Source organism: Aulostomus chinensis, chromosome 16, assembly GCF_037954235.1.
Source record: "Aulostomus chinensis isolate RoL2024-O1b breed Wild chromosome 16, RoL_Achi_v1.0, whole genome shotgun sequence".
In the NCBI taxonomy this organism is placed as follows: domain Eukaryota; kingdom Metazoa; phylum Chordata; class Actinopteri; order Syngnathiformes; family Aulostomidae; genus Aulostomus; species Aulostomus chinensis.
Genome location: NC_141335.1, coordinates 3,890,401 through 3,918,291, shown reverse-complemented (window position 1 = coordinate 3,918,291; position 27,891 = coordinate 3,890,401). Strand labels below are relative to the sequence as shown.

General features: G+C 46.5%; 2 protein-coding genes across 3 annotated transcripts in view; one reads left to right on the top strand and one right to left on the bottom strand.

The window, feature by feature from the left end:
- Positions 1 to 486: 486 nt before the first annotated feature.
- LOC147247208 (uncharacterized) lies at positions 487 to 25,907 on the bottom strand. Of its 2 annotated transcripts, XM_086181537.1 has the most exons (8): positions 25,753 to 25,907; positions 25,391 to 25,531; positions 8,613 to 8,835; positions 4,402 to 4,443; positions 3,664 to 3,791; positions 2,839 to 2,865; positions 1,551 to 1,612; positions 487 to 1,063 (listed from the first exon to the last, which is right to left on the bottom strand). In XM_086181537.1, exons 3-7 carry the CDS (start codon positions 8,731 to 8,733, stop codon positions 1,556 to 1,558), a joined length of 375 nt encoding a protein of 124 aa, XP_086037663.1. In that variant the 5' UTR covers positions 8,734 to 8,835; positions 25,391 to 25,531; positions 25,753 to 25,907; the 3' UTR covers positions 487 to 1,063; positions 1,551 to 1,555. The 2 variants fall into 2 exon arrangements, with proteins under 2 accessions (XP_086037663.1, XP_086037664.1); XM_086181538.1 differs by lacking the exon at positions 2,839 to 2,865 and having other exon boundaries at positions 25,753 to 25,904.
- Positions 17,449 to 27,891, top strand: part of mmrn2a (multimerin 2a) — a 21,734-nt gene continuing 11,291 nt past the window's right edge. The window contains exons 1-4 of the mRNA XM_086181536.1: positions 17,449 to 17,648; positions 24,799 to 24,921; positions 25,433 to 25,545; positions 26,610 to 26,687. Coding sequence (XP_086037662.1) covers positions 17,449 to 17,648; positions 24,799 to 24,921; positions 25,433 to 25,545; positions 26,610 to 26,687 — 514 coding nt within the window. The remainder of the gene's footprint in view (positions 17,649 to 24,798; positions 24,922 to 25,432; positions 25,546 to 26,609; positions 26,688 to 27,891) is intronic.

Here is a 27,891-nt window from a genome sequence, read left to right as displayed (position 1 = left end):
ATTCTCTGCTATGAATAATATACAGGATACTGCACACGTGGTCACACCCCCACCTCCATCACTGCATGTTACAGCTGCGCAGAAAAAAAAAAGGTCACATGTTACAAGTCATGTTTGACAAGAGTTCCTGGTCAACTGCCGAAGAGAGAATCTGCTTCAAAACTCTGCTCCTCCTACGACGACCAAACTATTAAACTTCATCCCTAATTTGGGACATTTTAAGAAAACGTATCGTCCTGTTTGTCGAGGAGAAGAACGTCCATTTGCCAGCTCGCTCTCACTCGACAAAGATGTCTTCTAGATCAGATCACGACAGTGTGGCGGCCAGAGAGGCCGATGATTAGACATGAAAAATGTACTTTTAGTCACATGGCCGGAGGGAAATTTGCGAGTCTTGATTTTGTCCGTTTGCCATCAAACACACAAGTTGTCGGCATCAATGATCCGATTTCACCTTAAACTCTGAGCAGGAATGAAACAGAAGTGTGTGCTGATGTCAAAGCCATCTTTATTTTAGTTCTGTTTTACAAAATAAGAAATTAGCTCTGAAGCTCAGTTAATATCAGCAACACGGATTGCAGATGTGTGTGTGAGAGAGAGATTGATTACAGGATTAATCATTAATTAAAATGTGTGTGTGTGTCAGTGTTTGTGTGTGTGTGTGTGTGTGTATTTTCTTGCACTTTGAAGCGTCATGTGACATGCATTTCAGAGGCGTCGTAAGTCTGTTTGACGGTGGGAGGAGTCATCCGTGTGATTGACAGGATCAGGCGTGGCTTGGAGGACGCTTGAGGAATGAGAAGGACACGGATGAATATGATATCCGGTTGAATTCATCTCTCCGCGTTATCAACAGACAGCAGGGTGTGGACGACGTGGTGCTGAGGAGGTGAAGCCATGCCAACGGGAGGGTGGAGCATGTCAGTCACGAATCTTTCAGGCTTAGGAAAGGTCAGAGGTCATAAGGATTGAGCAGCAGCAAAAACTCTAAGATTCTTCTCCTCTTGTTCCTCATTGAACAGAGGCAACTGGGAGTGACTGATGATGGGTGAAGATGATGAGGCTGAAAGGGAAAATATGGAGTTTGAGTCCATGTATGTTAATGACAAAGAAGAAATCTTCTAACAGTGAGCATGCAGAGCCTACTGATGCTGTTCCCCTCGGTTTACTGTGAATTCTGTTTTTATTTCACTTTCAGAACAAGAGAAGTCACCATGAGAAGGCAGATCTCTCAGCTGTCTTTCATTAATCTTAAATTAAACTTTTCCTAAACCCAGTAAGGAGAACACCAAACACTTCTCCCCAAGCCCTCAAGGCTCGATGGCGTTGTGTTTTGGGACAGTTCTTCATGGAGTCTTTTCAAAATAGCATCAACAGCAACATCAGTTCTGCCTGTTAGCCTTGCCAACATCGCTGCTTTGGCTTTGTTGGTCCAGTTAATTGCACCACTGCAGCCAAGGATGCTAATCGGCTAAGTGGCGGCTTTTTGAAGATCGGAAAATTCCGATTCAGGGGCAGAAGCCAGGCTAGAGCGAGGCAGGTTCTCTCACCAGGCCTACTGTGCGGCTCCCTCAGTCTGTTCGCCTCCTGCTTCTGTTTTCGGGAGGTCGGTCTGCAGGAGAGACACCACAGAGGTCACACGGCTGCCGGCAAACGTATCCATTCATATTCAAAAGTACATTTCTCCCAAAACAAGCTGCCAGGATTTCTTTAAAATGGAGGTTGACATTTCCCAGAGAACAACAGAGACGTTATCGTGCCTGACACACGAGGAGCGTTTCTCTTTTGGGTAAAACATTCTACTGAGGGACAAAATTATTCAGGTATCGATACCAAAATTCGTGTTTGTCTCTTAAGATGTACATGCAGTAATATTCTTAAACTGAAGATTTAACTTGCAAATCAACTCTCTTGTTCACAGTTTCAATGAAAACTTTCCTCATCGTGAACATTTCACAGTCTTGTTTTGGGAGGGGTGCAACTCAAGAAGTGTACAGTGGAAGCACAGCTGGAGAGAGGAGAGGAAAACCACAGGCGCGTCCCCCGTCTTCAGGAGTCTCTCTGAGACCAAGCCATGATGCACTAAGCTGAAAGAGACAGCCATGTTAGTCGTTGTGTTAACGGTGCAATGCCGGGAATTAGCTTTAGTTACTGTTAGGAAGGCTTCTATCATTTGAGACGATCAAACGACATGCGGGAATATTTCTACAGCTGCGACAACAAAAACGTCAAACTGCAGTTTTTATTTCTTGACTTGGCGGCATCGTTGCGTCGCCCTGATCTGACTGAAACGGTGACGGAATGACACATGCAAGGATGACAAAAAGTCAGAATTCTCCATCTCGTTCAGTGGTTGTTAGTCAAGAATGATGTCATCAGCATAATGATGGACAGAGTTTTGTTAGTAAGTGGAAACCCTCCTCATACGCTGATATTTCCAGCTTTCGTTACATTTCAGAAGCTAAATCAAAGCTATACTGCTGCACCGCTGGAGGACTTAGAGAAATCATCAAAATCTGTTGCAACAGCAGTAAAACTAGTACATAAAACTAAGTAGAACAGCCCTGTAATGATGTCTTAATTTACAGTACAGTGATAAAGTGTTTTAAGACCTGCTTCATATCAAGTAAGATGAAGAACCTCTTCTTTTTAACCTGTAATTATCATTCCTGCAGATGTTCACTACTGCACGACTCTCAGAAAACAAAGGGAAAGCAGCAGAATTGTGTTTTAGTCATCCGGCTGTGGAGGACGTTCAAAGTCAGGAAGTCAAGTCAGGCCACGAGCGTCATGCCATGCAATCTGTCAGTCACTCATTCGCCCAAACCAATCAGGCACCTCCTCAGCCACAGGTCCCGCCTCTTCCTGTTTTCCGAACAACAGCCAAAACAAAAAGGACAACAATTACATGAATCAAAACAACACAGGTTATTATAGGCTATTGGAGATAAATATCACAACACTGCTGTTGACTGTGTGGGTGATTCTGCTCAAAGATGCAAATATCTCCGGTTTAATAATAATAATAATAATAATAATAATACGAGTTTACATTTCTTCTATAAAATCCCAACTGTTGTACTTACAAAACAGCTGTGCTGCTGTCAAGCCTGTGCTCCCAAATGTAGAAGCCCTTTTAGAAATAATTCTATTTTGAGGTAATAAGATTTTGTCTCAAACTCGTGGTTTATGAGACTTGATCCGAAGCAGATGAGCTCGTTTATAAAATCATAATTTAAAAAAACAAAACAAAAAAAACCCGCTTAACTCCTAGATTCTAGATTCCCTGCTGTGAGGAACGTCAGAATTTAATGTACAGGGTTTTTGTCCTCAGTTGAGGTTTGATTGAGTTGATTTTTCTCTCAGCGTGAGTCAGGAATCACACACAATCGGGACAGACATGGGGCCTTTTAGTCTGGATGCACCGTCCTGAAAACTTCAAATCCTGCTGGTTCTTTTTTTTTTTTTTTTGCTTCTGAATCAAAAATAAAATGTTGTATTTTTACAATCGTGATTTCTCGTGGGTTATAATAAATATCCTTTCCATTGCTGTTCAGGCTAAAGCGAAAACGTCCGTTGAAAACAGACGCGATCAACAGATCTTCGTACTCCACAGAATAAACAGTGAAGGGCTCCTCCCTCTGGTCATGTGACGTGGCTCACCGTACTGACGAGGCCACTCGCCACCGCTGCGTTCTCCACCCCCTCCACTGCTGCCTGGGCGGCCTCATTGGCCCCCGTCACCGCAGTGTCGGCCACCACGTTAGCCTGCTCCGTTGTCTTCTGGGCCACTGGAGGACAGGAAGCAAGACGCAGAGAGAAAAACAGAACCATCAACACCGATGACTCATCCAAAGAGCCCCCCCCACAGTTAACGTTTTTATCCAAACACCGAACCTCTCCTCAGACAAGTGTGACAACATTTTGGTTGTAACTCAAACTCCCTTCTCTTTCTGCACAAATTCAATTAAAATGTGGGACTGTCCCAAATCTCTCTCTGTGTCCCATCACGTTGTTGCAGGAGAGTTTGTTCACACTGGGTTTTGTTTTTTTGTTTTTTTGTTTTTTTTTAATACCTCAACTAACAAATATCTGCTGAAACTGGGTGGGACAACAAAGTGAGGACTTTTCTTATGTTCTAACATTCCTGAGTGCGTCTGTGCCGTCTGAGTCATTCGTGCCACCGGACAAATCAGCAAAAACAGGGAGTGTTTTTCACTGCCAGTTCAGTTCCTCAGCAGGTGAGTGAGTGCTGTCGGCGTATTCATGTCTGATTGCCCTGCTCGTGATTCCTAATCCTGTTCTAGATTAGAAAAACCCACGACCAGTGTTTACAACCGGGCTGTGTCCACGTCAGGAGACGTCAGGCGGTTCAGGAGAGTGTTCAGCTGTGGCAGCTACCTTGGTTCACGCCGGTCACCACGCCCTCCATGGTCTTGTTTCCTGGAAAAGAAAAAGAAAAGTCAATGAATGAAATCGAACCAACTTTTAAAAACCCTGCTTACGTTTCAACGCGACGGTGCAAGCGCAGGACACCTGAACGCCGCTTGTTGAGGGGGCAAGTGGGACAGTCAGTGACGACTCTTATTAAGTCAGCATGACATCACACGGTTTGTTTTTAACATTCTAATGTTTAATCGCGTTAATTTTGTTTGTTCACGTTAAAATTACCCCATTAAATGCTTTTTTTTCTCCATCTGTTGTGAATTTTTTTAAATTATTGCAGTTTGAGTGAGAGACTGAGACGTAATTCAAATAGAGTGGGTGATGTCATCTTGTCAAAGTCACATGGTCAGAAACAAGCGTGTCATTCTTGGGATGACTTGTCAGACGTTTGAGCGTCTCACGTCTTGGGGTTACCATGACAACGAAGTCGTCTGAGTGAGTAGACCCAGTTTACCACCTCTGTCTGGCAGATGCAGATGATTCAGCAGGAATACAGTTGGACTCTGCCCACCTGAACTTCCTGTGGATTTATCTGAACGCCACTCGGTTCACCAGCTGCGTCTGAATGTGGCCTCCACTCCGCTCCAGTCTGCTGTGTTGGGAGATGTTTGCTGTGCAGCAGACGGTGAATCACACACTTTGTTCCCTCAGACAAAAGCTCTTTAGTCTAAGTGGTCACATGTCCGACAAGCGGCGCCAACTGTGTGAACTAGTCCCCTGAATCTGGACCAAACATCCACCAGCCTGAAGATGTCAGCTGCGTTCCCTCTAACATCCGCTAGTTGCGTCCAAACTGAATCGATGCAAGTAGAAAATGGAAATATTTCAGGAGGTGCTTTGCTTTTGGGCAACACAAATGGGTTCCTTACAAGAAGCCCAATAACCCCGACTGTCACTGAAGGCTTGATTCTTCTTATCGATGGCAGTCTCGCGACACCAGGCCTCAGAGGGCTCCGCCTACTTCAGTCTGGGGATTTCTCATTTGGACTTGGATGATGGGGGAAACAGAGAACCAGAGACATGGCAAATCTCTCTGTAGCACAGAAAAAGCTTCTCAAAACATTAAAAATGAATGTCTCGGCCAAGCCGCACACTTTAACTTTCAACAGCAAACCAGAATGCCTCTGCAGCCTGTCCCACGCGGGGTTAAACAAAAACCAATAACGTAATTTGCTCCTTGGCAGCCGTACAAATGGCACCGGGGCAATGTCTTCAAACTTGTGCTTGGATGATGCACTTTAATCTGAGTCAAAGTTGGTGTCACTGCACACTTTTTGACTCGGAGTAGAGTTTCGCAATACAAGCAAAATGCGGAAGCTGGAAATTCTTGAAAAGCAGATTAATCTGGATTTGGAGAGTTTGCGGTCAGCAGAGATGAACCCGGACATGTCGGGGCAACCGGGCTTCACGTAGACGTCATTAACATTCATGTGCAACTTGACCGTTAAAAACAGCGGGGGTTTGGCTCTCCAGACGTCTACCGGACCTCGCTGCTATCATGGAGTGAGGAAGTGAAACATGCTGCTCTTAATCCACGGGAATGTTTAATCCATCGGTGTTCCGACACCTCATCAGCCGTGCGAGCTGCTCTTATGTGACCATTCCATGCTTTCTTGCTGTACGAATATGATTCGCTATTTTAATGGACTCTTGTTAGCGTCACGCTCAATGTAGCAACCCTGAGTGAAATTTTCAACTCAATAAGTTAGAGGTGATGTAGGAAAATCATTCATGCAGGAAATATCAACATTCGCCCCTCCCTCCATCCGCCTGTCAACAGGCCAGGTGGGAGACAACAAGGCAGCACAAGGGAGTGTGACATCACTTCCTGTGTGGCTTTTGTCATGTCAGCATAAAGCAAACACACACACACACATACCTACTGACACACACGCAGCACATGATGATGTGCTTCACTTTCCTTTGTCTCCATCACCTTTTCTTTTCCTAATGACCTCTGACCCCTGAGCAGTGCCACAGACGGAGCCGCGTGTTCATGTTTGACCACATGTTGGTAAAATGTACTTTCAGTGTCACGTCTGAGGTCATTTGTGAGCCGAGATGCTCCACAACTGAAGTCTCTTTCCAGACCTCCACACATCCTCGACAAACCACACCCTGAACTCCATCCTCTCCTTCATGCATCAGCCTCTCTTCATCCCTCCACCCTTCACTCTCCCCTCCCGTCATGGCTCGCGTCTTTCGGGACCTGAACGGGCTTGAAAACTCATGAACACATCAACGGGTTTCGCTGGCGATGTTTTCAGACCGGTTGTTAACGAGTCATTTGGAAGTTTGTCCCGAGCTCAGACATCAGATCCTGTAGATCCGTCTCACTGGATTCAACTCAAAGTCCCTCATTTCCCGACCTGAAAGATTAATTTTTATTGCCTTGGCGGCACGAACAGGACGTCAGTGACCTCGGGCTGTCATGGCAAAGTGCCGCGTGGATTCTCAGTAAAACCTGAATCTCTTCGACTCGCGTCGGACGCGTCAGGCGGCCCGTGGCGGATTGCACCTCTGCGGTGACTCGACGTCGTCAGCATGAATCCCATGATCGTCCTCAAGATTTTGGGTGAAAATGAACTTTCAAACTCCTGCAGTTGTTTCTATTTTAAAGTTGACAAACCTTCACGATGAAAAGAATACTGACGATCGTAATGGCAGAACCGCACACGAGGACATTAAGTCACCTCTTATTTGTTGCGGTCAAAACAGGAAGTGCAGCATCTCACGGCCGCTACGAAGTTCTGTTAGCACAAAATCTGCCCACAAGGTGGCGCTTTTCAAGGATTTGAGTCCGGTGACACCACTGCTGGACCCTTCAGTTCCAAATCCCCACCGAGGCGCAAAGTTTTGAACGTTCACATTTTGATAAAACAAAGATTGAAAAAGTTATGAACACCTCCTCTTTTCGATCATAATGTAACATGTTGTGTGACTCAGAAAACTTCCCGTCCTCTTAAAAACTTGGTTGTTTCTCCTCCAAAATACAAAAACAGAAAAAAATGTGTACTGAAAAGGAAGTGATGTCATAGCTCCGCCCCAGATTTAGTTCCGAAAAAAAAAAACCTTCGTCAAACTGCATTGCCATGGCGGCACTGCAATGGTTGCTGCCACCAACCTTGGTAAATCTTTAAGTCATTTTTCCTCCACAGTGTCTCCCTCTCCAGTCTCCGTCATCCCCACCTGCTTTTACATGCAATCTTGTCCTCCGCTCATCCCTCGCTCCAGCCATCCTTCACCTTCCACCGAAAATCAAGTTTTTTTTAAAGTCTTCAAATTAAAAGGAGAAATTGCATTCTCTTTTTTTTCACGTCTTTTCACTCCCTCAACCCCTCCATTCATCATCCCCGTTCGTTGGATTTTATTACTCTACGCCATCCCTCGCTCTATTCCTCCTTGGCTTTCAAAAATCTGTCAGTTTAAAATTGACTTTGTCAAATTTTCTCTGCCAACTTTCTCTTTCGTCCCTCTTTCTGTCCTTCCTTATGTCCGTCCTCTCTCCTTTGTCCCTAACAGACGTCCACGTCTTTCAATTTAATGCGATGTCACGGTGAATTGCACTTCTGCTGTCTTACACTTCAGCCCGTCCAACGATCAGTCCCTCCATCCCTCCCTTTACCGTCCACCCATCCCTCACTCCTCACTCCGTTCATTCACACATCTCTCATCCCGCAAAACAGAACACAAACCCGATCATTTATCGTTTTGACAAATAAACATTTTCTCTGCTGTCTTTACTTTTATTGCTTCACCCCTCTTTTCATCCCTCGTTCCCCCAGCACACTTCTACATCTCCAAAATTAATGCGTGATGTCACAATGAATTGCACTTTTCCTCCACTTCTTTGTTCCTCTCTCCTCTTTCCAATTTGAATATTTTAAGACTCATACACTCCCTCCATCACTCCCTACCCAGTTTGTGATTTATTGTGACATCTCCCCCACCCCCCACCCTCCACCCAAAACATTTACCACTTTCTCTGTTCCTTCATCTTTCCATCATCTGTTCCTCTTGTCAGTCTTTTCCTCCACCTTTTCTACATCAGTCCCTCTTTTTCCTCTAATTTATCTTCTTGCCTTTCATTTCTCACTCTCACCACCTTAAAAAAAACCTGTTAAAACCTAGTTTGTGCTTCACTTTTCCTCCCTCCATCCTCTCACCTACATACATGACCCCCTCCTTGGTCTTGGCGGCGGCCTCCTCCACGCCAGCCTTCGTCTTCTCTGCGGCAGCCACCACTCCGTCCTTCGCAATGGAGAATCCCTTCTTCAGAACGTCCATGATGCTTGGCTTCTATCTCTTTTTTTTTTCTCTACGATGAGCTACTTCTGCTCCGTCTTCCTTGGCTGTCTCTTCTCGTCTGTCAGCAATCTGTTCTTCTTGCTAATGGATGGGAGAGAGAGGGGAGAGAGAGAGTTAGAGAGGGGAGGAGGAGAGAGGAGAGAGGGCACGTGAGGAAGGAAAAAAGAGAGGGAGGGAGTGTTTGTGAGCTCTTCGGAGAAAGAGTGAACGGCTGCTCCTGGGACTCGTGTTGTGCAGCTGTGAAAAGTGGTGGAGAGAGAAATGAAAAAGTGAGAGAGCTGAAGAAACAAGTGCATGAGGAGATGTGTGCATGCGGATCTTGAAATTAAATGCACCGCCATAAATCTCTTTCGCTTTTTGCTTTTGAACGTCCTATGATTCAGCTTCTCGCCCTCCATCAATCTGTCACCTCCCTCTTTTTATCCGACTCAATTCAATGATGAAGTCTATTCTTCCTCCAGTCATCCCTCATTCCATCGCGCTCCCACGTCCTTCCAAAGAATACACAAAGTAAAATGGGTTTACCAGAGAACTGCATGTTATATTTCACCAAAGTTTACAAAGCACATCATAGCATGATGAAATTTTTATCCGGGTCTCATCATCTGAGAGGCGGCGCACACTCAGGCTCTCTTATTCCCATGGAAGTGGTTTTACTTGATTAAATTTGGTTGCAAACTGATGGAATTTCTAAAATACCCAACGCTGGAAACTCAAAATGAATTCTTGATTTCAAAGATAATGTGAATGTTTACAGTTGAGCACTCGGAGGCGCTAATCCTCCTACCGGGTGCTGCAGCAAACCAGCGAAGAAGAAGAAGGAGAAGAGGGAACCTTGAAGGTCAAAAGAGCACCGGATGAAGGAGCGACACGTATCACGTCCACAGGTTTTCAAACCTGAGCTGATTTAAAAAAAAAAAAAAAAAAACAACCAAAAAACAGAAAAAGACTGTGGGTGAGCAACATAAAGAAGGAGGAAACTGTCCTGGTACCTGAATTGTAAGTCAAGTGATCTGAATTAGATGAAAGATGCAACATTTTCAAGGATCTAAAACATTTCGAACGTGCGTGTGACTCGTCTCTTCAGGAAACACAGAGACCTGTTTGACTGATGGGATTAATTATCGATGGCAGGGCGGCGCACGCAACAATCCATCATTTATTACATTATCTTTGCCTCTTTGTACGCGCACATATCAGCACCTGTCTGGGGAAACTAGATTCTTCCTGCTAGCATGAAGCTTTGTGCTAAAATTAGACCCCTAGTGCAGCTTTCTACTCCTCTCTGTGTCTCCCTCCCAGCGTCGTCTTCATTAAAGAGAAGAGAGTGGAGCGTGACATCCTTTAATCTGTTTGGGGAGAAACTAAATCACCACAGCTGGGATGAACGCAGCTGCCCGTTAGTTAACGGACCTCAGTAAAGGCAGTGTTTCACACTCACACTGAAGACAAACAAAGTATGCAAACGGGATCTACTAGAGTGAATCCAGTAGAAGACGTGATAACCAGGAGGCTGGAGGGAGGCTGCATGCTGCAGAGGGGCTGCAGCAGGCGGAGGCCGTAGAGGCGTTCGCTCTGCTTTAACTAAGTCAATCTGCACTGGTTTTTAATAAAGATGGAGTCAATTTACCCGTGCGGCTGTTGTCTTACACCCTGTATGCGCATCGATCTCTCAGCTGGCTGCCTGTTCTCGTTACTGAAAACTCCAGAATGTAACATTCGCCAATATCAAAACTAGTTCACGCTGACATTTAATGAAAATACTCCTTAAATTAAAACTATGACACCTGCCAGCTGAGCAGGTTAACAACGCCTGCTCCTGCAGATGAAGATGAAGCAAAGAAGCGATGATTTCTGGCGGTGTGGCTCCGTTTCCTCCGTATTTTCTGGTGGAAATGCACACAAATATGTGGATAGAAGTCTCTGGCGCTAGCATATCTAGCCTTCACACAAATGCACGTGCAGGCACAGACTGCGTCTTTGGTCAGAGGGGGGGCACCAAAATCAATCAATCAGCTGCTTTAATATTAGCACAGGGGAGCATATTAGTCGTGTTCAGGTGAAAGAGCAGCAGGTTGGAACATTTCATACTGCCTCACACACACACACGATGAACAGAAATCTCTTGTTAGAGACAAAATTCATGAAGAAATCTTTTACTTTTGATAACTTATTGAAGGAGATTCCCAGACGTTGGTATGATCTGAATCGGGAACAGTAAGCAGTGCAAATGCTAGCTTCTACTGGCTTTAACAGAAAGTCAAGTAACAGTCTGTTAGTGATGTTAGCTGAAAAAATGCTAAGCTAACTGGCTAACCTGCTGAAAGGACCTGAACATTAAATGGATGGAGGATATCAGAGGATTTGTGCGTGGGGGGGTGGGGGTGGGGGTGGTCATCCTCCCCGTCTGCCCCGACAGGAACCACTAATGTGACTCAGCAAATTCTCCCCCAGCCAGACACACACACACCCTCGGCTGTCTCACCCCTGCTCTGATTGGCTGTCAGCACAGCACCGACTCTATTTTTAGCCCCAGGAAGGATCAGCCACAACATCATGGGCTCTTGCAGGTTACCGTGGCGATGAGAACAGCAGAGATCAATACAGACCATTATCCTGCACATACACACACTTTCTCGCTCTCTCTCATTCAGTAAAGTAACATTTTATTGATTTCCACAACTTCCAGCAGCACAGATCCACTGAGGATTATTGATCATGTCAGGAAGATGATGAAGTTCTGCAAAATACTCGAATGCACTTATGTAGAAACCTGAAACACGCCTCATTCTCTTACATAAAATCTGACATTACACCCACGTGAGGTGCATAGGAAAAGTAAACACGCTGCAGGTTGTTTGAGGCAGAAGTCGTCTCGTTTGACACCAAAAAAACCAAACAAAAACTAATCGATTTTAATGACAATTTGTCTTTGATCAGCAGAGATTCAACATCTGAAAACCCTCAAGATGTTTTGAACTAAAAGGCCTGGTTAGCACCAGCCATGGGTGTGTGTGTGTGTGTGTGTGTGTGTGTGTGTTAGTGGGTGGGTGGGTGTCAGCAGACAATGCCGCCTTTAATTCAGATCAAACAGACGATAATTCAGTGGAAAATATCTTCAAAACAATGAGACACAGATGCCACGTTGTATACATTTAACAAAGAGCTTTTGTGAGACGGTAAAAGCAAAGTTTAAAAAAAATGTTCTTTAAAAAAAAAAAGATTTAAATGTGCAGAAGTTTTTCCATGACCTTCACCAATCGTCCACTATGTAAACAGTCAGTAATCGGTTTGTCATTAAAGAACAATTAGACACTTTTACAATATTAAATCTAATATTTCATAAAGGGAACTTGTAGATGTGTGCATATGCATGGGTCACTTTTTCGTGTGTGCACTCATGTTGTGCATTTTGTGGCTGTTTCTGCAGACTTTTTCTTCATTCCGATTGAAGAGTTCGGGTCAACAGCTTACATGTGACGTGATCTATTCCGATCGGGTGTTTACATGTGCCACTTCATCTCGTCGGAACCGCCGTTTCACGGCTGCGTGTCACGTGCAGAGCGATGTGAACATCACGTGACTGATCAATGATGGAGGTCCATCGCGTGATCAGCACAGTCGTTGCGATTGTGTTGACACGTTTATTCAAGCAAAAGCTTGATACAAAGGCACTACTTCTTCAGAGTTTTCCAGCGGTTTCTAATTTGTTCGACGCTTCGGTCGACGCCGGCTTCGTTGAGTTTTTCGTGGACTTTTTTGAACAGTTCAGAATTTCTTGTTCTCCTGCCGTCTAAGCGTGCGATAATGTTCAGGTCTTGGAGAGTTTGCATTAAAAATAAACTCTCCGCCGCAGACCAGTTCTGCGCGCACTGCTGCTTGGAAGCCGCCATTTTTATCAAGTGAGGAAACGTCACTGCGCATTTACGTCACGACAGCGCACGCGCAGGAAGAACACAGCCTGACAGCATTCCGTTTCACCGTTTACATGATAAGATTTTACATCTGATCGGTTTGGGAAAAGGAATATTCTACCCCTGTGAAACCGAATGAAATTCCATTCAGTTTGGGCCTCTTTATTCAGATTGAGATGTTTATATGGAACATTTTTATTCGGTTTGGGCTTCTAATCCGATTCTGATTGGAATATTAGGCTCCATGTAAACCCAGCTAAACGCACCAGTTGCACTGGGTCTGAACACGCCCTTATAAGGTCATGACTGGGTGGGAGGGTTTAGGATTCTTTTTTTTTTTTTTAAATCAACTGTCCTTTTGTCCTGTTGATCTGTATTAGGTAGACAATACAAAATAGTTGATAACAAAACGTTCATCAGATTTTCCAAACTCTGGTTGTTTGTGAAGATGGCGTAGCAGAATTAGGTTCCAGGACCGGCGTTCCGGTGTTCGCCTCCTTGTTCCTGCCCAGACACATTTGACCAATAATGATCCCATGTGGCATTTTGGTTCCTCTTTGTTCTCTGGAAACATTCTACAACTCTCTCTATTCCATGGGCGTGGAACCACAAAGGCCCGGCTCAGACCGGCGTCAGGATGCATCCTGAGCGTGTTCACACCTGCGCTACCAGCTGACCCCTGGTGATCGGACCGTTAAGACAGAAAGGCGACAAGGCATCACATGATCCCGACTGGTACGACTCGCTGCAAATCACCTCAGTGAGGAATCCAGCACCTGCCTGCTAATTGGCTGCAGCTGTGTTTTAATCAGGGAGGTGTGTACGCATGGACGTGTGTGTGCGCGCGCACGCGCGTGTGTGTGTGTGTTTGCACGTCTCTGTAATAACTTTGTTTTCGTAACAGCACAGAAATGTTTCTGCAAGTCCAGCAAAACCCCAACACACCAGGTCACAGAGGTGCTCGGGGTTCCAGCTGACAGGGCCTTTTTAAGCCCTGAGCAGTTTAACATCAGAATGTATGAAAGTGGTGGGAGGGAAACTCAGGCGGGTCGGCGGTGTAAACCAAAGACTTCCTGTTTGATGGAACGAGTTTCACCCTGAACGTTGCCTTTTCTCTGTATTGCACTGTCACAAGTGTGCGGTTTCCTTTTCTCATCTACTTTTTTCCAAGAAGCGTTCAAAGGCATTTCACCTGCTGGGTGTGTGTGACTTTGGTTATTTAGTGAATTCCGGCACCACCAGGTAGATTTGTTCTATGCTGCAGCTGCGTTGTTTGTTGAACGTCGTCACCTCCTCAGAATAACAGCTGAAGTCATTTTCTGACAGTTGTCTTTTGAGCCCATATCAGTTCCTTATGATGTTTTGTCTCCAGTTTTTTTGTTTTCTGAAAAACTTAAAATTATTTTAAGAAGGCAACGACATGGAGGATTTACTTAATGATCATCTGTTGATTGACTGCAGCTTTGTGTTGCGCTTCTGCTTCAGACAAATCCCCCTCAGGACCTGTGGGTTTGTCTCTATCCATCCATCCATCCATTATACCGTAGAACTTTAAGTGTAGAGCCACTGAGTGAGGGTCCATAGTTTGATGAGTTTGGAGTGAGAAAACCTGCTCATATTTTGAATTATAAGAATTCAGTTCTGTAAGTTATGCTAATATTCCAAGTAGATGATGGGAAAAGAGGAGCAGCAAAGGTGAAGGGTATCAGTTTGTTCAGGTTTCTAAAAGTTTGAGGACAGTTTAACTGAACTGAGACGAAGATAAATCGAACAACCCTGAAATGAATCCATGAACGTCACCAAAAATAAAGAGAGAGCGAGACAGAGAGAGAGAGAAAGAGGGCATTGATCTGCTGCCACCTACTGGTCAACTCCTGAACATGCAACAGCGTCAGTAACTTCTTTGAATTTTAGCATTCTTTTGAATCTAAAACCGAATACAAAAAAAGAGAATGTCTGATTGCCATTAAAGTAGGAAAATAGAAAAAGAATACGAGCATTAAATGACAAATGGAGGTAAAATACATGAACCTTGTTTTACCTGACATGTCTCTGCTTGAAAGTGTGAATAAGCACATCATTTGAGACAAAGAGGGGAAACATCAATCACAAAATTCACTTCCTGTGAGGAGGAGGAGGACGTGGTCAGAGTCGCCTCAGCAGAAGACCTCCTCCTTCCTTCTCAACCTCATGAGTTAGCCTTGTGACCATTAGAAGTTTCAGAGAAGTCATGGTCGAACCAGTTCACCCAAATCTTTCACTCGACCACATCTGAGATACAGTTCAGTCAGATTTTGTAAATCCCCGCCTCGATATCTCCCTCAACAAAGCCTCCATGTTTAGACGTAACAAGCAAATATTTTAATTGAAGATAATTCAGTTGAGCAGCAATCCTCCGCTGTCTACGGTCTGACTCTTCCCTCTCATAATCTCACTTCAGTATCTTTTGGCACTTTCTGTCACCCCCCCCCCCCCCCATCCTCCACCTCCGTACCGCTCTGAAACAATCCTCGGAAATGACCCCCACCTTCCAGCCCACCTCCCTGATGGAAAAGTCCCAGTTTCTCTGGGCCTGCACAGGCCTCAAACACTGAAGGATGGAATTAATGAAAACGTGGCCGAGAGTCTGAGGGGGAGGTCCTCTCACCGCCTCGAAGCGCTTTAATAAAACATGTCTGGCATTTACTGAGATTATTGGATGCAAAACCATTAAAAAAACATTTCTAAAAAAAGAGAAAAGTAATAAAATCTGAACCAATTTTACTCCTTATTTTGTTTGGATGTGTTTTCTTGATTAGTTTTTACCCTTTTCTATCACACTGAGAGGAAGGGGTGAACATGCTCCTGCAGGCTGAGGGATCCCCTCTGCTCTCATCACGCTTCAGGAAGAGGAAGCATGCAGATGTACATGAGAAGTCCACGAAGCTGCATCTGAATCTGCATCCTGCTGGCTCAAAGGTCTGTAAAATCCACTAAATGAGTCCCTTGAGATTGCAGTGCCCTCTAGAGGCCTTTGCAGTTATGACACAGATTAAAACCCCCTCCACAAGTATTAAGATATACAAAAATACTCTTAAAAAATTCCCTGCAAACAGGCCCCAGTGGAGCCCATGCAGGCTTTTTGCGGGCACTGTGGGCTAGGGCCAGCCCAGACCAAACCCTAACAGGTCCAGTGCAGGTTTGCCCACATGGAACCCAAAGGTCTTGGCTCTCTGTGGGCTACCTAAAACCAGCCCACCATACTGCTTTGCCCACAGAAAGCCCATGCTGGCCCAGTGCGGGCTTGCCCACATGGGGCCCAAAGGACTTTTGCACCTGTGGGCCCACGCTTATTTTTTGTTGGCAGCCCATGTCTTTCCCTCACTTTTTTTGGAGGGAATTTCAGAAAAGGCCGCAGAGAAAAGACATCGGCTGGGTTCCTGATTTTCTGGTAATATTCATAGATTTGCTGTCATTAATTTCATTAGTTCAATAGGGTGAGTGGGTCACTGGAAATTTCCAAGACATTTCTCGGTTATATTCTCTCTAAACCATGAATTTTAACTTTTTAATTTGAACTGTTTTTCGCAGGATGTTAGCTAAGTTGGTACTGCAAGCTAGCTTTCCTTTCTCAAAACTGCTCCGTAATATGGCTGTCTATCAGTCCCTGTCTGTGGGATGTTTCTCATTCAGTGGCAATCTCGGTCAGTGAACGGTTCCTAAAGCAGCAGCAGCCCGCAGGATTAAAGACGCGTGCCTGTCTGTCTTTGTCTTTGTGTGTCCGCCTCTGTATCCGCGGACACACAGTAGGAATGTGCGTGGATGCGGCTACTATGAATGTTGTGTTGTAGGCGCGGAGTGCCTATCGGGACGGCCCGGGAAATTTCCCGGTCGGCCGTCCGTCTGATTGGCTCAAGAGGCAGCCGTATGACGTTCATAAGTGGCCCATTGAGTTACAAACTATTATAAAGCAGAGGTACTACCGTGCAATCATCTGATTTATTCGACTCCTACACAATATAAGCAAAGATATTCTACTTATCTAACCGTCTTTGATATAAGATTCACCTTCAGTGTGGGCTAAATGAGGGCCTAGTGAAGGCTAAATAAGGGCTGTCCACTGGGGGCCATCGCAGGACCAGTGCAGGTCTCCCGTGGGTTTAGTTAGGGCTGCCTGCTGCGGGCCCTCACAGGGCCAGTGCAGGTGCCCCGTGGGTTTAGTTAGGGCTGCCTGCTGCGGGCCCTCACAGGGCCAGTGCAGGTGCCCCGTGGGTTTAGTTAGGGCTGCCATTGCAGGGCCTGCACTAAGGGGCCAGCGTATTGCCAATGAGCAAAGTCTTACAGGCCCGGTGCGGGCTGCCCACTTGGGCCCCCAAGACTTGCTGGGATTACTATAATGTCTGTCTGGAACTCTGCAAAGAAAGCTATCATTACAACATTAAAACTCTTGACCTCCTCTTGTCCCTCATTAAAAATTCTAGATTAACTGACTTTACAAATATTTGACAGCAATACAACTTCAATATAAAAGTCTCTCCTTTGGATCTCAAAGCAGAGCGGAAACGTGTCGTCAGGCAGAACCACGAGAGCGAACTTCATTTGTTCTCAAATCAGATGAGAGAAAACAGTCAGGAAGAAAGAAAGAGAAGGTTTTTCCTTCCATCCCACATAAACACACCACCAGCAGAGGAAGTGTGTGTGTGTGTGTGGGTGGGTGGGGGGGGGGCGTGGCCTCCCCCTTCTCTCCTCCAGCTGTTTAAAAGCAGCTGGCAGCCGTCCGAGCCTCCACTCTGCAGCAGACATGGCAGCAGTGGGAGAACTGGTGTTGGTACTGGGCTTACTGGTGAGCGCTCACTGTGAAGTCAGGGCGCGTGACCCCGAGGTAGAGGAGGAGGAGGAGGAGGAGGAGCTCGGAGGAAGAGCAGAAATGGGGGGGTCACAACCTGGAGTGACAGAGACACCCCCGCTGGGAGAAGGAGGGAACTACCTGGCCCAGAGCGGGTGAGTCCAACTGGAATTCTTCCACTGACACCTGAAGATGGTGGATTAAACTGGACGGTCACTGCTGGCTGCAGTAGAAATGAAGGCAGGAATCCACTCAAGAGCATCCATTCACCACATGAAGTATAGAAGGAGTCAGATAGAACACACACACACACACACACACACACCTCTTATAATCTACCCTTTTACCAAACAAGCCAATGTCATCTTTAGCATCTCCTTGGAGATTGTGAGGGGGAGAATAATTGTCCAGTCTATGTATTCATAGGTGAACAAATTTAACTGCTTCCATGTTTAGTCATGTCTGTTGCTTTTGTACAGTTACTTGGTGATTCGTTCAAATCTTCTGGCAGTTGAGATGTTCCGTATTTAAGATGTGGAGGGAAAATAACCGCACACTCACAAGACTCGCCAAGTGACACGCGGACGTATTAAAGCTGCTTGTTTTCAACTGACCAGGCTTCCAGATTGAAGTTTAAGAAGACGACGGATTATAATTCTGTAACGTTGATCCTGAGACTGTCCTCCTCCATCTGTGTCAAGGTGTGTGACTGTAATTGGTCCTCGTAAGAACAGCAGCACAGTAACAGAGTGGCGTACCTGCTGCGCTCAGAGGCACCAGGCCGGGTCGGCCCATGTTTTGTCTGCCAGCATGCGAGGGACAGGCTGCTGCCACCCAGGCTGTTAATTTCATGATCTAACGAGTCTGACATCCTGGCGGCGTCCCCTCTGTATCAGCTCCAGGAATTAGACAGAGCCCGTCAGACGTCACGCTGAGCAGTTTGTTGTTTCATGTCTGAACTGGAAGATGGGCCAGACTCAAACATCCTACTGGCCTCAGAGACGCTCCGACTTCCCCATGACGACTTTTGTAGCATTGACTGCAAATTACTGGACGTATAAAAAGCTGACACCGCTTTACCCTCGGTGGGTCTTGGCGAGGATATTTTAAGTTTCGTTTCATGGATTTTGTCTTCAGTGGCACATAAATCACGTTGTCAATATGTTGTAATTCGTTTCAGGCTGCATGAGGACCAGTAACTCGCACAAATTAGTCCCAAAAACTCAAGTTTCTATTTTATTTTGTTGCTGTTCTTGAGGCACTGAACTTTAATAAAATAAACAAATACAAGTGCGGCACAGACGCGCCCCTCTAGCTGCTGCCAGTCGGCACAGACGCGCCCCTCTAGCTGCTGTCAGTCGGCACAGACGCGCCCCTCTAGCTGCTGCCAGTCGGCACAGACGCGCCCCTCTAGCTGTTGTCAGTCACTACAGACGCGCCCCTCTAGCTGTTGTCAGTCGCTACAGACGCGCCCCTCTAGCTGTTGTCAGTCGCTACAGACGCGCCCCTCTAGCTGCTGTCAGTCGGCACAGACGCGCCCCTCTAGCTGCTGTCAGTCGCTACAGACGCGCCCCTCTAGCTGCTGCCAGTCGCTACAGACGCGCCCCTCTAGCTGCTGCCAGTCGCTACAGACGCGCCCCTCTAGCTGCTGCCAGTCGCTACAGACGCGCCCCTCTAGCTGCTGCCAGTCGCTACAGACGCGCCCCTCTAGCTGCTGCCAGTCGCTACAGACGCGCCCCTCTAGCTGCTGTCAGTCGCTACAGACGCGCCCCTCTAGCTGCTGCCAGTCGCTACAGACGCGCCCCTCTAGCTGCTGCCAGTCGGCACAGACGCGCCCCTCTAGCTGCTGCCAGTCGCTACAGACGCGCCCCTCTAGCTGCTGCCAGTCGCTACAGACGCGCCCCTCTAGCTGCTGCCAGTCGCTACAGACGCGCCCCTCTAGCTGCTGCCAGTCGCTACAGACGCGCCCCTCTAGCTGCTGCCAGTCGCTACAGACGCGCCCCTCTAGCTGCTGTCAGTCGCTACAGACGCGCCCCTCTAGCTGCTGCCAGTCGCTACAGACGCGCCCCTCTAGCTGCTGTCAGTCGCTACAGACGCGCCCCTCTAGCTGCTGCCAGTCGCTACAGACGCGCCCCTCTAGCTGCTGTCAGTTGGTGCAGACGCGCCCCTCCCACTGGAATGACTTGTACAGTGAAGTAGGAAGTATTTGGTAATCCTGCAGTTCCCCTTTTCATATGAGAAGTATTTTATTAGATATTAGAAAGAATATAGGCCAAAGTTTTTCTCAGTAAAACACTTGATCACGTGATGTATTTTTTTCTCAAAGTTTGTTTTATTTATGTGCTTAAACTGTAAAACAATGGTTATTGCTGCCTTTACTTGTTAGTCACCAAATATTTGTGCAGTGTATGCCATTGTTGTTGGAACGTGGCTTCCTCTGCAGTGCTGAGAGGAAACATGGAGGTGCAGCCACACAATTCTGTTCAAACCAATAACGAGCACAATGGAGTTGACTTGAGCTGCGTAGTCTTCACCTCCTTTCATCCAGTTTTACTTTCCTTGTTCCAGGAGTCAGGTGATCTGTTGTGTTGAGATTTGCACGCTTGATTTCAGACCCATCTTTAAGAAACGTGTTGTAAAGCGCGTCGCTTTCCGTCAGTTGTTTAACAGACGCCAAGTCTGACTAAATACGGGGATTAAATATCGCTCCCCCCCCGCCGTTACTCAGACCCACATACAGTCTGTGCATGGAGCTGCAGCAGCCGTCCTCAGATTCCCCGATAAATACGACCCCCTGAGGGCTTTGAGAAAACAATCCTGCATTAGCTGTTCAACCCTCCCCAGTGACCGCCCCCAACACGCCAACACACACACTGAATGTAGCTTTAATGACATCGTTTAGCTGCTTGGAGAGCATATTGTGTTTTTTTTTTAACCCTCAGTTTTATCTTTTGATGCGGCGGGTCGACTGTGCTGTGCATGAATAATACACAATCATGGCTCAGAGGTCAAAGGTCGACAGGTAGTTAAGTGTTGATGAATTGGAAAAGGTTGAGAAGACGTGACCGCAGGCTTTGCAGGAATTTCCGACAACCCCGTGGTGTTTTTCTACGTGTGCTTCAGTATTTCCACTGAACAACAGAGGGCGCTCGTGAGCTACAACGATGTGCCAATAAGACAAAAGAAGAAGAAAAGTTCACCCCCTTAAAATTCATGTTTCCATTGTGTGAGTATCAGTTTTGACAATGTTGGTTCTAGTCCTTGAGGCAGGTTTGTTTCTGCTTGTTGGTCAAACACAAGGGTTCTCCAACTGAGAGTTGCAACCCAAATGTGGGTAGCCGTCACAGTGTGTGTGTGGATTTCACAACAAAGGACCAAGGGAGGGCAGAAACCTTGTATGGTGCTTTTATTTTGAGGGAAATCCAGTTGGATCGGTTATGGATGATGTTTTCTTGACCATAACACCAATAAACTTGATTGATTTCGATTGTATCCAATCAGAGTGTCGTCTCCTGTTGGTGGCCTTTAGATGCCATGTAGGGCTGCACATGCACAAAGCTTGAATGGGACATCCAGGGAGTCCTCCCCCCCGCCCAGAACGCCTCGCTTTTCTTTCTAATAAACATCTTTTCCTTCCCTTGAGAGTTTCCGCTGTGCTCCAGCTTCCTCTGTCCTGTCACATTTAGAACCACCATTTTAAGTTTTGCTGGTTAAATGTCCCTGCGTGCAGGACAATCACTGCGCACATGCCAAGATTAGAAGTCGCTGAAAGCGGCCTCTAATCTCAAAATACAACTCAGTCCTTAGGACAAAGCAAACCCTGTGTTTCATGATCCAAGAGTCCCTGGCGGTTTAACCGATGTTTACCTTTGCACTCAAGTTATTTAGATGATCTGGATGCACCTGAAGAACTGAGCGGAACGTTTACGCCACATCCTCTTACTTTGAAGTCTACACACTCTCCCAGCACACTTCGGTCTTTGGCATCGTTCGGTTCCGGAGGCTTGGGAAGCTCATTCCGCGTGAAGAAGCAGCTCACAGAGCAGAAAGTTGAGATCAGACAAACTCAGATCAAAGAGCTGGACTTGCAGCTCGCGTGACCACAAGAGCACCGTTCACCGCGCCATCGTCTGCTATCAGGAGAGCGTGCACGCGTGAGAGACGGCGTCCGCGGAGATGCAGATCGCTCACATTTAAAGACGATCATGCAGGTGGACACATTCTGCCGTTGAGTCACCAGACGTGTTTACATGCACCTGATCCTGGTTCTGATCAGGTCTCAGGATCTTGATTCCATGTTGCACATGTAATCTTGTGGTTTTGATTTCTGGTCTCTGACTCTGACCGAGGGGCTGCTGGCAAACAAGTTTGCGCTTCGATGCAGATTTTTAACAAACGGGGGGCCATCCAGAGACGTCACGAGTTCTACACGCAGGTCCTTCAATCCAGCCACATGTCAATCACCCTCTCGTCTCACCTGAAGCACCACCCCTGCTAACCCAGGGATCACCTGCAAGCTGCTGGACAGTTTGCTCCTTTCACCTCCTGCAGTCTCATCATTCACAAACATCTTTAGAGGCCGAAGCCGAGCTCTCGCCATCCTGCAGCTCGCGGCCCGCAGCAGAGACCTGCGCTTGTTTTCCTGCGCCTCCCGCATGGACCGGTCGAGGTTTCAAAGATCTCGGAACAAACGCTTCAAAGTGACACTTTTACAGAGCACAGCTGTGCTGCTTTGAGACCTCTTCATTTTTTCGGCGTGAGATGAGACATGCTGCTTGAACAAAGTGACCTGCAAAATGACTGACAGCGCAAAATTAAACCAAATGATGGCATGTTTTTGTTGGAGTGGAAAAAAAACCACAAAGGAAAAACACCACATGCTCCCTTTTACAAGGTTACATCTTATTACCGAGAAATTTAGCAGTTTTAACCTGTTGCCAATGAACTTCTGCATTGTACTCTCCCTAACGGTGTGCAGTCTGTGATTTAAAAGAGAAGATACTGCACATGTATGAGCTGTATGATACTGTAATACTCTGAAAGTCTTTACATGACCTAGAGGAGAAGGAACATACCATCACTGATGCCGCTGAAAAACCTCCCGGAGGAGTTTTGGAGCCTGGACTGTAAACTGAGCTCTGAGCTGCATCACGTGGAGGAGAAACTGAGGCTTTAGTTGAGGTGACTTGGCTCTCTGACAGGTCAAATGAGCCTGAAGATGAAAGGGTGTCTGATTTTGCTCCGGTGCCCCCTCAGCTCGGCCTCGATGCTAAGCTGCAGGTGCTTTTGCCCTCAGACGAGCCTGGAACTGAAAGCCCCGTTAGACAAAGACGACTTCAGCGCGCGAGAGGCTTCTGATCACACCTGTGCCGAATAAACAGGCGAATCATTAGAACAGCAATGGAAACAAGAGGCTCAACATCTGTCTGATGGTCGTATACGAAAATTGTTTTCTGCTTTTTCAACCAACAATATCTGCATATCCGGACTCTGAGGTGGCTGAAATTCATTTACGGTGCTTTCAGACGCTCTGTTTGCAGAGATGGAGAGTCAAAGTAGGCTCTGTATTTTAGCTCTGGTTCCAAACAGACAAGTTGTTTAAGCTGCCTTATATCTGGTTCTCAAACACACCGTAGGGGGCGCTAATGCACGCAAACGCTGGTCGCCGCTTGCCAAACTTTTAAAAAAGGACAAATGAGAGGATACTTGCCAAATGTTACAACGTTTGAAGAAAATGAAAGAACAGTTGGGGACTCTCAATCGTGGAGAAATGGCGTCTGGTGGAGTGAAGAACGGCGGTGACGCATCGAGAGGAGGAGGAGAGATGGAGGAGGACTGAGGAGTCGTTTAAGAGGCTCTACTTCTTTACAGGAGTGCACTGTGGTAAAACAACTTTTTTTGTGACAATTGACTCAGTGCTTGTACTTTTACACGAGTATCTTTACTTCTACTTGAGAAATGACTATGAACCATCAGTGCGGTGAGGGTGAAAGGTGACGTCGGTCTGAAGCGGTTCTGTGTTGAGCACCAACACACGGCTGTGATTGTTACTCCCGTGATGTCACGCAGGAAGTTGTGTCACTTCCTGTTGGGAAAGGAATGTTTCCTTCTGTTGAAACAACGGCTGAATAATTATATTGCAGTATGATAAAAGCTGTCCACCCGTCACCTCATCTCTTTACTGTAGATGGAGGTAGAAAACATGCAGCAAACAAAGCCCCCCCCCCCCCATCAGATTTACACATTAAAATCGCTCATGAAGTAGCTGATGCAGTTTTTGAGGATTTGTTCAAGGATTGTCGTTGTGTTTGTGGAAGGATCCACTTCCTGTAAAACAGAGGCGCTTGGGGAAGTGATGCCAGAGGCGGAGCGGTTGGAATCAGAGTCAGCAGACAGGAAGGGAAGAGACAAACACTCCAACATCAAGTTTACAGTCACCCTACGCCGTAAACACGAGGAAGAGCGGTTTCACAACTGTCGTCCAGAGAGAGGATGGAACAGCGAGAGTTTCATTTCTAATATTTTTATTGGCCCATTTCATCTATCGACTTCCTTAACTCGTTTTTTTTCGTCTTTTCTTGTTTTATGCTCTAAAACTTATTCTGTCATTGGCTTGAGTACGGAGTCACCATGAAGATTTCTGATGTAAGACAGTTTCTTTTCATTAATTATTTTGAGTTCAGAAGATACTGTATGGCTTATTTTTTATAAGACTTACTTTAGACTTCATTTTTGGAAAGCACTTTTATCTTACAACCTACAAATATTCACACACACACACACACACACACGAACTCCATTAATGACTGAAAGAGCCTCTACTCTCAACCCAGGAGTCTCCCCATGCTATTGAGACAGCGTCGTTTAAAGAGGAAGACACTGCCTGTTCCCTCTGGGAATAAAATCGGACTTAAAATTGGTTCAATGTTCTCAGCTCATTAAAAAAGGAGGGAAAACACCATGTGGGCACTTTGTGTGCCATCCAGTGACTCACGCAAGGAGATCTACGCTGACGAGGACCCCTGTTGACAAATGCAACCCCACCTGAACCCAAACTTAACCAAGTCTGTTTCCTTTTGAAGCAGTGAAACAGAACACACACACACACACGTGTCCCCTTTAAAAGCCCCTACACACCCAGCAGACGTCTGTAACCACGTGAACTCACACTCTCCTCCATGGTTGCACTCCACTTTATGAACCACAGCTGCTCATTCTTCCATCTCATTTAGCAGCACAAAAAACAAAACAATCCGTGTTATCACAGGATCAGTATCCTAACGCTGTGTGTGTGTGTGTGTGTAGGAACTGGTGTGCCTTCGTGCACAGGCGTGTGGTCACCATGGCAGTGGCATGTGGAACAGAGAAGTACACCATCAAATCCCAGAGTCCATGTCCAAGTGGGAAGCCTGACTGTCATTTGGTCATGTGAGTAAACACACTCACACTCACTACTAACACTATACTAGTACTTCCTCCTACTGCTACTGCAAAAGCTGGGATTCTCCCCGTTGGCACATGCTCTCTACAATTTACATCAAAAAATGCAGTACTACTTATAACCTTTAATCCTTTAAGTTGTTCCGAACATGTTGGATGTGCCAGTGATATTCAGAACTCATTTCTTCCTACTTGCTAGCCTAGTCATGCTAATAAGTAGCCTGGAACTGCTAACGGCCAGGCAGGGAATACTGACGACTAGTCTGGGAATGTTAACGAAGATACATCTGGTTAGTGGCAGAGAAATTAAATATCACAGTTGGCCAGAACATTTAGTGAAACCACCAGTCGAATGGGCTTCCCCTTCAGTTCTCACTTGAAAACACCACACGTCCAAGATTACGTCACTCAGAGAAATTATGGGGGATTTCTCACCTGGCAGCAGCACAACACTTACCTTTGCACGTGTGTGTGTGTGTGTGTGTGTGTGCGCGCACAGGTACAAGCTGTCCACCCGGCCGGTCTACACACAGAAGCAGAAGATCCTCACGGGTATGCTGTGGAACTGCTGTCCAGGGTATAGAAGAGTAGGAGACAGCTGTGAGGACACAAGTAAGGAGTAGCGTCGTTACCATGGTGATGAGCCCTGGTTTTAAAACTTTGCCTAACTCAAAGGAGAGTGTCAGCAACTGTTCAAGAAATCTTGGTTACTGAAGGTAGCGAATGAGCACAGAACACCTAGAAAGAAGGGTTTTTGTCTATTTTTAATTTCCATTTAATTACAGGGTCACAATTTGAGTAGATTTAGCAGAAACTTACTGATGAAAAAGGAATAGAAAGACTTCCAGAGCCGGTGAATGCTTTCAAGCGTGGAACTAAAGTGGAGCCGGACTAATCAAGTCACAGGAGACAGGTGAGGAAGACGAGGGCAGACGAGGAGCTGGTGAAGGCAGCAAGGCAGGCCAGGCGAGCGCTGACGAGCTGCTGGGGCGCAGGGGAGGACAATCACGGGCAGGAAGGGGAACTCGAGAAGACGCAGCAGGGAAAACCAATCAGGAAACGTACTGAGAACATAAAAACCAACGTCATGTCGCCCAAGAATTTAGAATCCATGACAGAAAATAAAACAAAAAACAAAACAAAAAACGGAAAATCAGATCAGATCTTTAAATTAGATTAATGAGTTAAAGGCAATGTGGTTATGATGACAGGATAACAACTTTTTATGGTTGAGATCAACATCTTTATGTGACAATTTGGGGCATTTTCAGTAAATTCATGTCTGTCGGATTGAATTGAATTAGAAAACCGTCACTAAAGACTGGATCAGTTTGATGCTTTTATTTTCCCTTCAGTCACTCTGCTCTATTTCCCTCTGCTGGAGTCTTTTGTTTTTATGAAGTCCTTTTCCAAAAACACCATACCTTTTTCCTTTTTTTTCCCCCTCAGAAGCTAATTTAGTCCAGGTTTTCTCAGTGTGTGGGAAAGTGTTTATATCAGGATATCAGGAGGAGGACGTCTTCTCGTCTGCTTGCAGTCTTTTGTGTATCCTGAAAGTCCCCAAAATCTCCCAAATAAAAATAGAAAGTGCTTCCTCCATCAGCCGGAGAGGAAAACCTCCATCTTTGTTCCATGAGACTAAGACATTCCCTCCTGTCTCTCCTCGGCGCTGACAGATGATGATCCACAGCGTGGTTCTGGAGGTTCCTCTCCGAATGGAGCATCTGAAGCCACTCCACAGCTCCGCCCCACAGGTAGTGACTCTCCTCCACCTGTGGGAACACTTGCTTTCTTTTAATGATTAATCTAGGATGCAAGGACGACTGGTGGCTCTGGTGTTGTTCTGAGAGGCTCTCATGACAAATAAAAGTATGCAGTTTAGCCTTTTAGTCTGGACCGTCCGTCATCCTGGACTCACAGAGTCTCTGGTTCAGTAGCAGCAGCAACAGTTTTACAAACATGACAAAGTCGGCGGGGGTTGAGGTGCTGGTCGGGTCCGAGCCTGGAGTCCCGAGTCCCGTTTACAGCACTGCATGTCAGAACTTGCCCAACCAAACCTCTCTCTCTCTCTCTCTCTCACACACACACACACACACACACACACACACACACACACGTCACCATTGTTAAACAACAGTCAATTTTGTTCCCAGCAGCTGTTGTCAGTGAACTGTGATTAAATAAAGTTTTCCAAACAACGCCAGTGCTGCGTTATTGAGCCAGGACTTTCAATGCGAGCTTCTCCGGGGCGGCTGGGACTGTAAACGGCTCCGGAGCAGCCCGACTCAATCCTGCCTCTGTAACAAAGTGAGGAAGCTGTGCAGAGCGGTGCAGCTTCTGTAAAGCTTCAGCTCAGGTCATCAGAAGGTCCAGCATCCCCTCCTCACGTCCCCCCCTCAGCTCTGTGGAAGAGGGTGTGGGTGGGCCTCCGCCACCAAGGTCACCTCCACCTCCTCACATCCTCATGCTGTAAACACAGTGAGTCACGCTGATGAGGTCCGTGCTGTTCCACAGACATCAAAGGTCACAGCAGCCTGATATCAGAGGAAATGCTGCTGCAGTGACCTGATCAGTTTGGTTCACCTGCATCCTGCACCACTGTGTGTGTGTGTGTGTGTGGGGGGGGGGGGGGGGGGGGGGCTGGCTGCTGTGTCCAGGCCTGCCCCACGATGAATCCGTATCAACGACTGTAACGCAGAACTATGCTCTTGTCTTGAGAATTCGCTGAGTCTGGTGTTTTGGTGTGACAGGAGAAACCAGAGAAACAGTGATGGCGGGCGTGACTTGCTGGAAAAACGACGCCCAAAATGTTGCAGAAGTTCCGAACGCCGTGGCATCGTGTAGGAAAATGGCTGCCGATTATTCCCAGGTTTCATGTTGCCATCAGAGCTGATAAACACCCGCGTCTACTGGAGGGACCTTTGAACCAGGAGTGAATGCTGGTTTAACTGGTTCCCA